At 37.2% G+C, this 17,100-nt stretch overlaps 1 protein-coding gene across 1 annotated transcript in view; it reads right to left on the bottom strand.

Annotated features, from left to right (window-relative positions):
• Nucleotides 1–7,220: 7,220 nt before the first annotated feature.
• The window catches only part of STRN3 (striatin, calmodulin binding protein 3), a 47,692-nt gene continuing 37,812 nt past the window's right edge, over nt 7,221–17,100 (bottom strand). The window contains exons 12-17 of the mRNA XM_009577613.1: nt 16,462–16,583; nt 14,651–14,818; nt 14,232–14,372; nt 12,731–12,838; nt 10,286–10,372; nt 7,221–10,168 (exon numbers count right to left, since the gene is read on the bottom strand). Coding sequence (XP_009575908.1) covers nt 9,999–10,168; nt 10,286–10,372; nt 12,731–12,838; nt 14,232–14,372; nt 14,651–14,818; nt 16,462–16,583 — 796 coding nt within the window. The 3' untranslated portion in view covers nt 7,221–9,998. The remainder of the gene's footprint in view (nt 10,169–10,285; nt 10,373–12,730; nt 12,839–14,231; nt 14,373–14,650; nt 14,819–16,461; nt 16,584–17,100) is intronic.

Genomic DNA, 17,100 nt, shown 5'->3' with positions numbered 1-17,100 from the left:
TGCTGAACTTGCAGGTCATTTATTAAGAATTTTTATCCCAAGGTGCTGGCATGGCCCCAGGCTCTGCAGAGAACACCTTCGTACCCAGGCCAGGGTCTCCAATTCCAGTGCCAAGGCACCTCAGATTTTACACTTCATCCAAATCTTAGGCATTTAGATCCTCTCTGACCATGAATCACCTTGTATATACATCTTTTGATAGCATGACGCTTTCTAGCTGCACACTTGTCTGACAAGTGCAGTATATAGGAAAAGCAGGTATACAACAGTCCAGGACTGAAGGTCAGTAAACTGCAGAAAAGTCTTCATACCTACAACCTGGTAGCAAAAGTCTTTTATATTACATCCTCAAGCTGCGTGCAAGCAGAACAGGTTTCAGAAGTCAATCTTTATCACTGGTCATGAAACTATTAATATTGAACCAGCAAGGAACAAGAAAAATGCAAAATTAAGACGATCCTAATATTCTCAAGAGAAAATAATCACTTTAAAACTATTTACTTTGCCTTTCAAAATCAATGTCAATAAAGAAGAGCTATGTAGAAACCAGCCAAAAAATATTTGCATCTAAAAGCCAATGTCTATACGTCTCTACAACTTACAAAGTAATTTTGAGGCGGGAAGAGAGGGGGAAGAACAGGAGGGGTTTGGCACATATGAAGTAGAATAGATTCATTAGAACAGTTGTTCCTCCCATAAATGTTTTAATTACTTCTATTTGCAATTCATATTAGTGTTGTCACATAGGTTTTCTCTTCTACTAAGTATGGCACCATACAATACAAACATTGTATTTTCTTTTCCCCTGATCTGAAGAAGAAAAGCAGTGACCAACTTTCTATGCCTTGATTTTAAGCCATATTTCTAATGGGGCAACTCTCAGTATCACTATGAAACTTCGCCAAAGTCACTGCTTTTAAACGCAGAGATTCTAGTTTTCTCAGCACTTTCCTTCCTTTCATTAAGCTGAAGGGTAAGTCAGCCCCAGAAAGCATCAAAGCCACAAAAATCAGAAAACGTCCCTGTTGCATGCAAGGCCTGAGCACATTGTCAAAGATCAACTTGTATCTTTAACAAACCACCTGGAAAGTGGAGGCTTAGATCTCCAGCCTAACATAATCAATCAAAAAAATCTTACTGACTGGCTTTGGTTTGGTCCTGGAACAGTAAACATAAAGGGTTTTCCTGAGAAGCTGAAGCAGAATGTTTTTGAACAGCTTGTGATCAACTGCCATCCAAATACAGACATCAAATATATGGAAACTTCCATTGAACAGTTTATAATTTAAGTATGAGTACCTTTCTATCAACTGGAGCACACATTCTTTTGCCTGCTTTGGCTTCAACAGGAATTTTGCCTCTGACTTCAGCTAAAGGAAGAATAGGTCCTGAAAATTTGCAGTCTATCATAAAATCCAAGGGCTTAATCTCTGCTTTGAAGCACACTGCCCATTTTGAATTTAATCTCATTAGAATCAAAATTTCCTTTCCTTTCAAACAATCAAGTTTGGTTAGTGAAGTATCCTTGACCATAAGCCACTTCCATCACCTGAAGGGTATTTATTATTTTTGTTACACTCAAATTTGTTTACATTCATTTGTTTCTACATACAAATGAATACTATGTGCTTACTATTTTTCTTTACATCCCACCACCAGAGCAGTCTGCAAATGCTAGCAGGGTCAGCCGAACTCTAGCCGTCCCAGGATCATGAAGGGAAACAGCACCATGGCCAGTTTGTTTACTACAGCCAAAAGGAGCAGGTGGCATCGCTTCCTGGCTGCCAGGAAGCCTAACCTCACGCTGAGGGCACTCTCCTGGAAGCCAGGCGCTGTCGGTTTGAATATACCCTCAGCCTCAGGGTATAACTGAACCTACAGCTGAACTTCATACTGGACCAGTTCCTAAGACACCGGCATACAGCATAGCTGTCTTTGCTAGCAAATGCTAACAAAACTTTTCCAACCTCCGCTGAAGTCCGATACACCTTTTACTACTTAACAGCAGTCAGAGTATGGTAGAATGTAAGCAAAGGGATAAGAACTATTTTTCTGCCCTAGTGTATGTGATCAGATTACAAATATGATAAACAATTCTCTGCCGAAGAATGCAAGTTAGAGACAAGAAGTCAAAAGACCGAGCAAAGACTGGCAAAGTTTAGGAAAATAATTTGAATTAGACGGAAAAAAATTACTTACTAACTTAGCACTACTTTTAAATTTTTCTTAAGTTTCAAATCAAACAATCTATACCATTAAAATAGTCATTTTAAATCAAAACCAAATTCACAATTATGTAATTTCCAGAATTCTCTGACACTTACTCTCGGGTATTTTAATAATACACTACTTGCTCAGAAAAGGAAGATGGGAAGACAATGGCTTTCTCCCATCTGAATATTCCAGATGAGGTGAGGTACACAACTTCGTCCTATTGAACTACTAATTCTGGTGAGGACTAGGAGCCTGTTTAGAAACAAAACAGAACCATCGGCACAGCACACTGGTAGCAAATACATCAACAAGGACTTTACTCCCCAATGGTCTGATTTGCTCAAATCTAAACAGAGACCAGACTAACACACACAATTAAGAGAAAATGACCGCGATCAGTTGCCTCTGTAAGCCCAAATATCTGCCGGGGAAAAAAAAAGTTTCTGACAGAATGTAATGCATATGTACCATGAAACTGTAAGGTATAGATCACTCAGATTGGGGAAAATATTTCCAGCCTCTCAGAAATTCTTCTGTACGACAACTGTTAGCTAAATCATCTTAACAGAAAACTACACTTACTAAGACTGGCAGAATCAGTCACCTGGGTTATCAAAGGCAAAAGAGTCAAAGCACTAATTCGGGAAGCTAAAAACCAGCTCCTGTTTGGTGAACAACTACCCTAGTAATGAAGTGGTATTGAAAAGCATTTAAAAAGATTTGCTGTCGTTAAGATGCAATGGTATTTCTAAGTAACACAGAAAAACTCCAGGTAAGGCAATCCAGGGGAAACCTCTGGCTACCCATCAGTCCACCAAAAGCACCAGGCACATAAAATGGAGCCGTGACACAGAGTTCAATGTACTGCCACTGCATGCAGAGTGTCTGCAGGACCTTGCAAGAGCTTCTGCTTTTGAGCTCCTGCCACCAGCATCCGCAGCCGCCAACCGCTTCTCCCAGAGGCCCGACGCTGCTCACCAGCTGAGCCGCGGCAGCCCGCCTGTGCAAGAGGCCGCAGCAGCAAGGGCCCCGCACCCTCCTCGGTGCCTCCCCGCCTGCTGCACACAGGGTACTTCCCCAAGGGAGCCGAAGGGTTTGGGGTTTTTTTTGCTCCCAGCCGTTGCTGAGATTTCAGGGAAGGAAGACACTACTTCTGCATGAAGCAGGAGCTCTTTATTCACACTGAATTGTAAGTCTGACAAGAGCTTAGAAGCAAGATGCCTCTAATGAAATGAGAAGCTTTTTCCTCAGAAAAGCTTCTTCTTTGGAAAGAAAAAACTCCACATATTCATTAAAAAAACAACTCAACAACAAGAAATCCACCCATCTCAAGGTATGAAAGAACAACTGGAGAGGAAAGACACCTGGAAAAATAGGACAAAATCTGCTTAAAAAAGCCAGCCAGGCCAGTCACCAGAAAGTCACCGGTAGCATACAACCCCCTTGGGCAAGCCTCCTTTCGTGAGGGGAAAACATGTCCCCTTGGCCAGCCGCTGTTCATGAGTGAAAACCCGGCAGCTCTCAGGCTCAGTCTGGGGAGTGCCCAGATGCAATCGGTCGCTCCCCCTGCCCAGCCTCCAGACTCACCAGGATCGCCCCAGGCTGGTGGCCAGAGGAGAAGCAACAGCTCCCAACAGTCACACAGCAAGTCAAGCTGCAGGTGGAGGCAAGGGAGAAGCCTCAGGAAAACACCTCAGGGGTATGTGACCAACAGTGGACAACAAGAGCAGCTCTCCCCCTCCACCAACACGAAAATGGCTGCAGGCAGGAAGGGCAACATGTCTCCCGCCCTGCCTGCTCACAGCTTGCTGCTGGACTCCTGCAGCCCCACTCTGTCCCCAGTCCAGAAGCAGCCATTATTGCCTTCTCCAGGTGGCACCACCAGGTGAACCCCATCAGCTCTGCCCCACCCAGCAGGTGGGCCACACACCTCCATGCGCCAGGCTTATAAACTCATCCTCTCAAGAGTTCAAAGAGTTCATAGATTTCTGTAGATCACGCATGGATTCACGACCTAACATTTATATGAGCAACTCTTTCCTCCTACGGGTTTCTCAAAGCCTCTGGAGCTTTCAAGAAAAGCTGAGAGTTGAGAGACAAAAGCAGATGGGAGAAAGAAGTTAGCAAGTCAGCTAGCACTAATGAATGTGTAAGATTGAATAGAATTAAAAATCTTTAGAATATCATCAAAAATGTTCAGCTGCAAAAATCTCCTCTTCAAATTACGTTGAAAACTGCTTAAAAAAATTGGTCACATAGCCAATCCTATTTATTTTTTGTCAGAAAGGCACCTGAGGGTAGAGCTGCAAATCATTCTCTTATGGTGGTATTCTCCCTTCAGGTTAAAGGGTCTCCAATACATCCAAGTTCAAGACATCCCAAAAGCAAATACTTCTTGATCACCAAGTGAAATATTTATTCTAAGGTGTCCAGTACTCTCTGAAGTAGAATGGAGCGTTTCACCTTAAGAGGTTATAAATCTCACCCCGTATCTTTTGTGATAGAAACGAACAATTCTACGAGCCACATAATAATTAAGCTAGCGTTATCTTTATTTTTGTTTGAAAGATGATCACTTTTCAAAGGATTAATGCCACTTGTAAAGAATAGGGCAACATCAATACTTTTGAACTTCACTAAAACAGATACAGCTCTCAATAATACTTGGTTTAAGAGGCAGCCTTTAACCAACACAGCTAGTACAAGATCACTATTAAATTCCTACCTGTAGTCTCAGTTTTACAAATATATATATATATGTAAGTTCACAGCACTGATCCTTTAGAGTTTTTAATTCTGTAAATCCATTGATTTGAATCAATTTAAAATGAGAGCATCAAAAGTTGTTTGCATATGAAGATATTAAATGGTTAAAGCTGCTACTTGCTATTTGTTAGAGGTCAATAGCTAACAACCACCAATAGCTCAGGGTCCCAACAGAGAACATAAAGTGGAGCCACATGCTTGTAGGAATCAAATCTTCTCCCTCCTCCAGTTAAGAGAGCATGCTAGAGATTTAGTGTTACTCTGACAATGTTATGTTATAGCACTACATACAATCAAAGCAAGAATTATTCTACTGCCAGATTAAACGCCCTAGCACTGCTCCTACACACTGTCAGTGCACTAGGATGGCTAAGGGTTGGCCAACGGTTGGCCTTCCCAGTTATTTTGCTTCAGGAAAACTAGACCAAATCAGCTGGAACACAAGACATGACATTCCAGGAAGAAATATTATCAATACCAAATTCAAGATGTATGGGAATTAATAATTAGAAAATTAAAGATCTCCTAATAAGGTTCTAGATCACAAAAAAAACAGGCTTCACTGACATCTGTTCAGTATGACGTGCATCTAAAGAAATTAAACCATAGCTACTGTTGAAGTACACATCAACAACTTTCAGTATACTGTCTTCAGCAGACTTTTACAGCACTGAAGTCAGAGGTTCAGTGATTCTTGAAAAGAAGAGCCTTATGACCTCGGGTGCCTCACATTGCTTCCTTTTCATTACTAGGGATCTCACCAGCTAAATAACTTCCTTAAACTCTGTAAATATAAAAAAAAAATAGAAGTATTTTGTTGCTATATGCACACTTTCAGAAAGTCTAGATGACTTCTCTTGTCATCTTATTAAGATATCCAGGTAAGAGGGAGGACTAAAAAGAAAGCATGTTGTTTCCCACTATCAAGTCAGTCAAAATTTGGTTCTATGTTAAAATTAGAAAACAAAGCAATGTATTTTTACGACATTTATAATGTTTTGTAGCTTGAACTATGTATTTTTAAAAATCTATTAATAAGCCATTTAGTTTGCATAGGACTCAAGGATGTGTATTCTCCGAGTATCAACAGAGCAAGTATTAAATACGGAACTTGAACCTTCATTCATGCTTACCTCAGATATAGCATTTAAAAACAATTCCGGAGCCTTCCGTTTTTGTTAATTTTTTCTTTTAAAAAAGTTCTTAAAAAAAAGAACATAAATGCATATATATACACACACACGTATACACACTGTAATGAAACCAAACACAACTAAAAGGTAAAGTCAGTCATACTTTCATGCCACGTACCTTATCTGGGAGGAAAAAAGTTACACTCATTTTCCCAGCAGGATTTGTGTAGACCACCTTATCTGTGTGTTTAGCCTCCCTGCAAAAGTACCAGTTGCTCAACTGGGATGCATTTGTTTGAGACACCTTTTATGTGATATGGTAGCTAGAAGGAAGAGCAGTCAGCACTGTGTGACCAAGAAGCTTTCCACTGATTTGAGATGGGAAGTGCTACAGAGAAGCACGTAATAGTAAGAGTATGCCAGGACACAGAGTGCTATCCATTTTAAAATAAATCAGTTAACATAGGAGAAATGGACAGCTCTCATAATGTATCCTCAAGCCCACAGAGTTCTTCCACTAGGAATATCTACCAATTATCTCCTGGCAAATAAATTCTTCCTTAGGACTTCTAAATTAGGGAAGGTTCTTGATCAGGGCTTGTTACACCCTTTTTCAGATGTATTTGATATTTATGTAGACAAGATGCTGGATTAAAGGCACCACTCATCTGCTTAGAACAGTTCCTACAATAAAAAGCAAGATGGGGAGTAAGCCTGTTACATCAATCATACCCTAAATACTAAATGTATTATTAAGCACATTTAGACATCTTTGCATTCAGGTTCTGAGCGCAAGTCCTTTGGGTCTTACTTAAAGAGCAGCAGTAAATCAGTCCTTTCATAAGTTGAGGTGTTTTTGCTGAATGAAAACATTTATTTCAGCACTATCGTTTTTTCCCCATCACCAGTACTACAGCTCTTCTGTTCTAAAAGACAAAAAACAAAAAGGTTTTGGCATGTTATACACCCCACAATAAATAAACTAAGACTGTATTAGAGATTATTGTCAATATTCAATAAATGAAGACTCATTACAGCATTTGATCCACTATGCATTAGTGAACTAAGATGACCGTTAAGATTTCAATTGAGGAAAATAAGCAAATATTTTTGGTTTTACCATTTCAATTTTAATACAATTAAAAAAAAAGTAAATGTTATGCATGGCAATGTTTATTAAACAATCACATTTCATTTAAGCATTAAAATGCAGCAGTCTGGAAAAGCTGCCAGAAACAATGTTTGGCTTCAGAAAAGGCGATTACGAAATTACGTCCAATAAAATTCAAATACTCTCTTGTCTGTTGATTAGTTGAATGCTTTAGACTGGAAGGAACAAAAAGTGCAAATCAGCTGAATGTTACTTTCAAAAGTAAAGTCTTAGTGTCCTACAAGCAGTTACTGAAAGGCCTCACCTCAATCTTCATGATAAAAGACAAAATTCTCCAATTTCTATACAATTATAATTTACTGTAACATTTCAAACAACGTAACATTATTACTAAAACAAAATTAATTTCAGAATATAACTGCAGTATTCTGCCTACCATGAGCACCTTTTTTTCCTTTTTTTTTTTTTTTTTTAAATCTAATTTGCTTGACATGAGATGGCATGAGATACATTCCTACTGCAAAACCGGAAACTTACATGGAACAATACAGTTACAACCACTTACAGGAACATGTTCCAGCTTAAGGTAATTTACACCTAAATATACTACTATTACATGAAAATCTAAGATTCATATCGTGGTATTCTGCTTCTGCTGATACACTTGCAGGAAAGTGACTCATCAGAGTAGCTAAATGTTGACCTGCAGCTTAGCCTTTTGCAAAAAGATTGCCCTTTTGTGCATCATCTTTATTGGAGGACTTGTAAAGAAATGGACAAAGGTTAATAGGTAACATTTGACATATGGGCAAATTTTAAGCATTTAAAAATTAGTATTTTTTTTTTTCCCATTCAACACAACGATTGAGTGGCAGTTTGAAATAAAAAGAGAATATCTTTCTGGCGCCTAAATCACTTGAGAATCACTTCATATACAGATATAGTGAAAAACAGGGTGATTATCATCTTATAAAGGCTCTAAGAATACACTACAATTTTAAATTTGTTCTTGTAAAAATCTTTAAAAATACTGTGGAAACATGTTCTTATATGTGGGTACTGCTGCTTGAAACTGAACAGTTGGTTGACATCCAGACAACTATTACAATTTTCCAAAAGCAAAGCAGCTTATAAGCATAATAAACAAATGGTCATTTTGCTAAAATTTAGACCTAATTTAGTAATTTGTAGAATGACACTTTCAAACTGTGCAACACAAAATAATGTAGCCAACAGTAACATACAGGTACACCATTTAATATTTATTATATGCATTTTATATACATTATTTTTCAACAGCTGTACTTTTGCTATGTGGTACAATCTTAAAAATTTGCTGATTCATAGTTTGTAAAACAGAAACCTTACAAAACTCATCAAAACTCGCAAACTGATCAGAAAAGTTTTGTGGAAGACTAGAAAAAATACTTTATTGTATTAATCATGCATTACACAAACAAAATCTTTAGTTACACCATAAACTGAAGCACATCTGAAAATAAAATAAAAGCAGGGAATAACTAGTCAAAACACAGCAGATTTATGAATCTTGAATCAACTACTTTTGTATTCTATTTGAAACGCAAATAAAAATATTTTTCACTCCAAAAGTTCTGAAACAAGATTGTTTTTTGGAATCAACTCCACTCCAGGTACTTAATCAGAGGAAAAAGAAATTCTTGGTTTGCAACTTTAGAATTATCAAATGTCCCATTTTCTCATCTATTTCAGACTGTTCAAAAAGAGTGCCATAATAGATATACAGGGCCCTTTAACACACTACATAAAAGGATATAAAGACCAACAAAAAGTGAAATAAATAACAATAGGCCATTAGCAAGATGGGTAATCCTTGATAAATAAATTCGTAAATACAGTAAGATGTACAAAATATCACATAGTGATAGGATGCCAAGATTAATTTTTTTTTTTTTTTTAAAAGAGTTCATTTGGGGGTGTTAACCCCTCTGTGTTTCCTTTGAACACATTTTACAGTCCTTTATTTATGAAGACAGTTATGCGATGATGATGAATTAGCATCCTTATGCAAGGACTTAGCTGAGCTGTATTAGGCAAAAGAAGGGAAGAGTGTGGTTACACGGCAGCGGGTCAGTGAGATCTCTGTGTTTTAGGGTTCTATAATGCAGAAAAACATTGTCAATACAATCTTGAGCACTGTTGTGACAGGCTAAATATATAAAAAGACTTATAAAAACTAGAATTTTATCCAAACATTTTGTGCAACTAATGCTAAAATATTTTAAGTTAAATTTCCTTTTCTTTAAAGCAAAATAAAAGTTTAAAAGGGGAATCTGTGGCATTCAACTGATAAACAGAAGATTACTAAGAGATGAAAAGAAAGCTACTCTTGGAGCTCACTTCCCCCCACAAGAGCACCACATTCCTAACCCTAAGGCAGCACACAGAGTCCAAAATAAAGTCTTTTGTAAGATCAGACTCCACGTTTGCTTAAAGACACCTAAAGAACAGACATACGCTCAGTTCATATCCAGTCAAGGCTACAAATACTGGTTTTCTCTTTTGCATTTCTCCCTACCCCCCCAAATACAGTAATTACAGTTAAATGAATGAGCCTGACATTGTTCAGGATGTGGTGGCTTTTCACCAACTTATACCTGTCCCACATAAGAGCCTTCACCCAGGCAGATCAGATGTAGTGTCTTATTGGTAACCTTATAGTTGATGGCAGTGACGCATTCCCTCTTTTTTGTCCAAACAGACCTGCTGTTATGATGCAGGTTTGTTTTGCTATGTCACACAAATACTTTGGCAAGGGCATCAGCTCCTGCACTGGCAATATATGCTTTTGACGGATGAAATGCTACATCATAAATTGATTCATCCAGCTTTTTCCTATGAGCTGTTATTTCTTGCACACATGTTTTGCTGTCCAAATTCCATAACCTAATGGAACAATCATGGCCTGTTTAGGAAAAAAAGAAAAAAAAAAAGGCAAAAGACAAAGTTAGATTTGTCAGACACTTAAGTGTATCACAAATCCAAAATTTATAGAGCATACAGAATATGAAAAAACCCTTACTTCCAGACATTAAATAGATTCCATTAGGATCTACAGCTAGACTTGTGACAGCATCCAAATGAGCAACCATAGAATGGATCATTTTACCTAAAAGCAAAATAAACAATGAATTTCCTGTGAAGTATTGTTTCTTTTAAAAATAAAGTTCCCACTACATGCAATATAGAATAACATGCTTATTTATATTCTAATAATATCTGAATGATACAATTGCATTAGAAATTATTAAGTTTCAACTGCAGACTCTTGTATAAACATATGGGTAAATGACATACAACTCTCAAAAAGGTATTCCCACTATAAGCACTCTTTTTATCCGTCTGGCATCTTTACTGGGTAGCAATGACAACAAAAAACAATCCTAAAATGACTGGGTTAGAACCTCAAATTTTAGTCCCTTAAATGTCCTAATACCTGCCCCAGTAGGACAAAGTGTTGACAAAGCTTTATAAAAAGACTTACTGAGTCATCCCAAAGGTCCATCTAACTCTGTCATTGCTAGAAGAGAGGCTATTGATGATAAACCAGGGAAGGAAATTAGAACAGGGCAACTATAAGTGATATTTGCCCAGAATACTCTCCAGCTTCTAATAATTAACTGTTCAGTTATGTCACAAACCAGAGGTGTTATCTCTGCATTCAACTACTCTTAATGCATTTCTTTTCAGTGGCCTCCATTCCTGGATTCGTAATAACATCTTTTAGCATCTCATGATGCTTTTTGGAAGGAGTTCCAAAATGTTGAACTGCACGTTATAAGAACACCTACCTCTTTCTGTTCTGAACCTGTCACCTGTTGGGGGTTATCAACTGAACCTTAGTTCATGTATTGGAAAAGAGAGCAAATAAATTCCTACAAGACCATGACTAACATGAAGAAGGTATATCATCTTTGCCCAGTTGTCTGTCTTCCTGAAGAATCTCAGCCTATTTAGTTTCTAAGATTCTTCCTGAAGAAGCTAAAAGCTACTGAAGGTCTCTGATCATTTTTTTAACCATTCTCTGAAACATTTTAATTTGGTTATATCCCTTTTGAAATAAAGGAGACTGGCGTAACACGAAGTACACATGTGGATACACCAAGAATTCATACAAAGGTATTAACAATGATTCTTTTTGTTGTTTATTCCTTTCCCTCCTCCTAACATTCATTTTGCTGTTCTGACTGCTAAGCGCCAAACTGACATTTTCATCTAACCTCTTCTTATAACTCCGAGGTTTCACCTTGAGTAAGAACAGTCAGCCCAGTGATTATTATTTTATATTATAAAGTTTGTTTTTCCTTACATGCATCGTTTCACATTTATCCACATGGAATTCAATTTGCCTGCTCTTAAGTCTATTAAGATCTTCAGTTCTTCCTCGTCAACCTTCATCTTTAATACCCTGAATTAATGAATGTCAGCAAACTGTCAACACACTGTCCCCTGTCCAGATGATTCATATTATGTTGAACTATTGCTGATCCCTCCAGGACTTGGTAACTTTTTATTTCACAAAATGACCGTTTACTTCTACATTCTGTTTCCTGTCTTTGACCCAATTATTTGCTTATGCAAGATTTTTCTCCTTATTCTATATCTTTGTTTCTCTAAAGTAATACATTTTAATTTCAGGACAATCATTGCAACACGTTTAATGACCACAATTCAAACACATACATCCATGGCAGGTGAGAAGGTGAAAAAATGTCTTAGCTTTTTGCTTTTAAAAACAAAAAATCCAAGAACACCACTCCCCACCCCACCCAAACACACTTAAAACAGGGGGTTTGCACATGTGCTTACTTGAAGTCAGCTTATGCTGATTTTTTTTTTCTTCCAACTTTGGTAGGGTAACATGCAGAAAGTGACTGACAATTTGATGAACGGGAAATTTATGTTTGTTCTTACAATTATTCCAACCTTTTTGTCATAACAGACTGTGCAGTTTTTCCTTATACCCTTCTTTCCCCTCTTTTTTCCAGATCCTCTTCTGTTGTATAAACTTAATCAGCAACTTTAGTATAACACGGGATTCCATTACTATAATGACTGTAGGATTATTTCTTGCCCTAATAGGTACTAAGCAATGTTCTTTACTACTGATAGTAAACATAACTGATATATGCTTAGAGTTAAAAGCATGGAAATAATGAAGACAGGAAGAACATGGCAGACATATTCTATAAATTAGCAAAGTGCTAACTTAAGAGGACCTCCTTGTCCCTCACAACTATCTCTGCCTGTTTTGAGAGAGTATTTTCTGACTGCTGAAGGCACAGTTGCAACAGATATCACTATTTCATAGAAAAAGTACTAAGAGGTTTAATCTTATGAATACCAGAAGTTCTCTTGTGTCAAACTGCATCACTAGTAAGTTCTCTACAAATGGATTCTCCCTACGTCCATCCAGATTTACTTTAAATATACTCATACATACAAGTTAGGTTCTCTTTATCCTTACCCGTTTTGTTGTCAAAAAACTTGATGTGTCTATCTTCATGTGCTGTAATAGTTACAGGAAGTGTGGGATGACTTACTACCTTGTTAATATGATTATTTGATTGTACACCTGAAAATAAAAAAAATTATTCATCTGCCTTAAAGAAAGGATTAAAGTTAAAATGAGAATATTTTAACATTACACTTCAGCTTACTATATTAACTAATATTATATAAATAACATTTTAGGCAGAGCATCAATTAATTTCGTAAGGAATAAATAATAGCTTCTTGCTTTTACAGGGGCTAAGGATGGGGCTAAGCCAGGTATACTCTAGCCAATGTACTGTAAGGTTAAAGCTGTACAAGTGGTTTATACACAGGAAAGATTCTTGAGAGAGCTAGCAAACAAACCAAGCAAGTACTGCAGGGCAGCACTAGCCAAGTGGCATTTAGGACACACCTCTTATACCTCCACATCAAAAAAGATTTCGTTTGCAGGGGGTGGGGGGGAAGATAGAATCCGAATAACTGAAGTCAACCTAACCTATTCGATCCTGTCGGATATATTTATGTCCTATTTCAACTTAAAGAAACAATGAATGGTTTGGAACCTCTTTAGAAGTTTTTAGAATACTCTTTTAAAAACGTTTTCTTATCTTGATATGCCAGTGTTTTAAGGCTTGTTCCCTTAATTTCTGTGCTTAATTTTTGTTGATTCCATTTAAGATTCGCTCTTCAAACTAGGAAAGGTATTTCTCCAATTTGTGATGTTCTTTCTCACTGTCAATGCCAGTTTTTGCACAAGCTACCTAGAATATAGCTTCTACATAGTTCTGTAACCTGTGTTGAAGTCTTTATATAAGCTACTTAACACTGTAAGTATAATCACTAAGTAAACTGGACTACTTGGAGGGGAGAAACAAATTCTCCCCTTGTATTATTCTTTTAGATCTCATTTCAAAGAAAGGAATGACCAGAAACTGGACCTTTTCCTTACGGAACACCTTCATAGGGTCCAGAAGAGAAGGCTCCTCTATCTAGAGTTTCATATGATGCACATAATTCTTAAAGAGCCACATCTTCGTAGCACCTTATTTGTAGCAACAGAATTTCTAATATTAAAGGTTCCACAGGAGAGAGTGTTTAATCACAACCTGTGCAGAATTCTACACTGAACTAATATTCTGCTTAATTCATTTACTTCTCTTAATATCCTCCATGTCAAGGCTATATAATGAAAACTGTGTTTTAATATGCAATTCAGACAACTGAATCTTGAGAAACTTTAGCTTAGAGAACAAAAACTGTTGCTTTCGCCATCTCTAACCACTTTCAAATCCTGCTAATCCACAATCTTTTCCCTTGTGTCTGTCCCAACCATCTTTAAGCATCTAACCAACTTTCAAATTGCATGATGCGGGAGAGGAGCAAAACTTTTTCATTTAATTCACCATATAATAAAACTTGGATAAAGGTACCTCATCCAAGATGGATATTTAATACAGAAAAGCTTTACTTACCAGATTCTATTTGTGATGAAAGCATTACCACTGACTGGGACGTTTCTAAATCATAGATGACTGTGCTGCCAGTGTTAAAAGATGCCACCATGTGAGCAGGGTCACAACCTATAAAGTCAACTGATGTAGGTATTCCATGCTCTAGAAAGAGAAAAAATTGTCTTTAGAAAGAATGAAACACTTAAAATTCTTGACAGTTTAAACATTTAGTTTGTTTTATACTCATACTTTACAGAAGAAATTTGCTTCCTTCTTTAGAGTAATGCTACAGCACCAAGACTTCTTTATTAAAAGATTTCTTTATTAAAAGATCTTTTCCCTTTAGTCCTGTTACCTAATTTTTATAAATGGAGGTAATGAGCCTGGACGCATCATCAGCTGCCTCATAACCGATTTTCAAAACCACTGTAAAAACTTACCTTTCTCTCCATTGTAAGTGCAAATACAGGGCATTTTTTCTGGTGGGTTCCATAATCTAATAGTGCCATCTGCTGAACAAGATAGTAGGTGATTCTTTACACCGCTGTAAGCAAGACCCCAGACTGCATCTGTGTGAGCAATTAATGTGCCAGCTAGAACGTTTGGCTCTGAGAAAAACAAAAGTTCAGAAATGAAACCCTTTTAGTGAAGAAACTTTAAGTATTTCTTGTACCTCAAAATAAATTAAATTCCACATAAAACTGTCATATATCCCCCAAGCCCTTTCTGTTTAAGCAACAGCTAGACTATTACACAGGAGGTCATTTTGCTGCTGCCAGCTTTCTCAAAAAAACCCAAACCCAAAATAACCCACCACCAAAAAAGAAAAATAAACAAAAACACCCCAGCAAACAAACCAACCAACCAAAAAAACCCCACAAACAACTATATCCCTTTTTCCAGAATGATACACGCTTGTTACCACCTCCTCTCTGAGGCACTTGCTTCTTCCCTCCAAATTCACCATCTTAAAAGATGCTTGGTCACAGCCCTTCCTCTGTACAAGGTGTACAACACCTACTAAAATCAGCTTTCCACTTAAACACTGATGCCTAATGCTGTTTTTACTCAGCATACTCTGCTGACACAGGGGATGCTCTAAAGCTGTCAAGCACCCTAATAATTAAAACAAGATTATTTCTGTTGTGGAACAGGTAAACACATTCTTATTTTCCTTTCCCTGATACTTTATAGTTGTCTTTTATAGAAGGGTTTTTAATCTATTCTCTACTCAAAGCCTGGTAGAGAAGTGAGAGAAAAAGATAAATGGAAAGGAACAAAGCCAGATAAATCACTAACATTTAGTTTTGCAGGAAATTAAAAAACAAGGTGGTCTTGCAACCCAAAACCCTGCTAACAAGCTTTAGGGAGGAAAAACATCCTATTGGAGCTCTCTCTTTTAAAAATAACTTCGTCAGTTGAGTAGAGACAGTTCTGTCTGAGGCCCAAGAAAATTATACCTGCATTGAACAAATAGGACCATTTTTAGTGATTAGACTGTATTGAGTAAATTTTTAGCAGAGAGGCACAATTTGAGCTATATATTGGTTTTAGGGACAGGGTGTAGCAGTCTTCCTAAACTGGGGCAAGACAGCACTGCTTCCCATCCCTCCCCATCTCACTGCCACATATTATGCAGCCTGAGTGTTGTATTAGCTCACTCATTACATTGACACAAGGGAGAGAGGAAGAAATCTTGACTGTCCTGTTCAAACTTCAGTCAACCATGGAACTGCACCCTTAGAATTACACTAAACACAAAATGCTGATCACCATCAATGGCAGGAGAGTGATGCACAGATTTCCAAGCAGTTATCAGCTCTTTAATTTTAGACACATCGGTATGGGAACTGAGATGCAAATCAGAAACATGGGACATAGAATTTGAGTACACTTATCTGAGTTTTCTGAGAATTTCCTATGAGAAGAAATAAATAATCATTCAAAAATTTGGAATTTTGGTTCAAAGTAGTAAGCATGCTTTTTAAAAAATAAGTTATAATTAATTTTTTCTTTACTGTTGAAACCTCAGAAATTGCCAGTCTTCCTACTACAGTTCTATAAAAAGTATGTCACCAAGGCAAGTGGGAATAAATAATATTTACCACACACAAAATGTTGAAAACACACCATTTAGTTGATAAAAGGCAGTTACATTTCACAAAAGCTCTAGAAAACAGATTAGCATCAAGCAGAAAATTAAAGTTGAAGACAATGGTCATGAGTTGTTTATCTTTTAAAGGGTACTTACCATAGGTATCATATGGATCCACATTAGGGCTAGGCATGTTCCACCACTGGATGGTTGCATCAATACCACCACTGAAACACTGTTCTCCATTGGAACTAATTGCCAATGACAATACAGGTCCACTATTCGGAGACAGAGAAAAAGAAGTTTATTGATACTGCCTGCAGGATAGAAGTGAAAGTTAGCTATCTACTTTCAAAATAAAATTGGATTGGATTAAGTAGTTAAAAAAAATTCAAACTCCAAAGAAACAACTCTGTTAAAACCTTTTTTAAGTCTCAACAAGTGATACCAACCTGTATTAAAATATCTATAACAAATTAACTAAAACTATCCAAACTATCAAGCAATTCAAAGAACATCATCTTATTTCTCAGAAGGAACAGTAACTAAACCTACAAATGGTGAGTTTGTACAGTGCATCTGTGCCAATCTAATAGCTAACTGTGCTGAAAGAGGTGGTTGTAGCCCCCCTGCAACTATTTTCCCATCTTATTTTAGAAACAGTAACCTATGCTCCAGTAAACTGGTTCAGAAAAATGATCCCAGAAAGAGTACTTTTTGGCCAAGGTTAGACTTTTACCGCTTTAACTTCAATCTGTTTGCTGTGATAGCAGACAAGCACAAGCTGTAGTCCAA

The sequence above is a fragment of the Fulmarus glacialis genome, unplaced genomic scaffold, assembly GCF_000690835.1.
Source record: "Fulmarus glacialis isolate BGI_N327 unplaced genomic scaffold, ASM69083v1 scaffold28615, whole genome shotgun sequence".
Taxonomy (NCBI): domain Eukaryota; kingdom Metazoa; phylum Chordata; class Aves; order Procellariiformes; family Procellariidae; genus Fulmarus; species Fulmarus glacialis.
The sequence above is the reverse complement of the archived record's forward strand: the minus strand, read 5'-3'. Positions and strand labels throughout refer to the sequence as shown.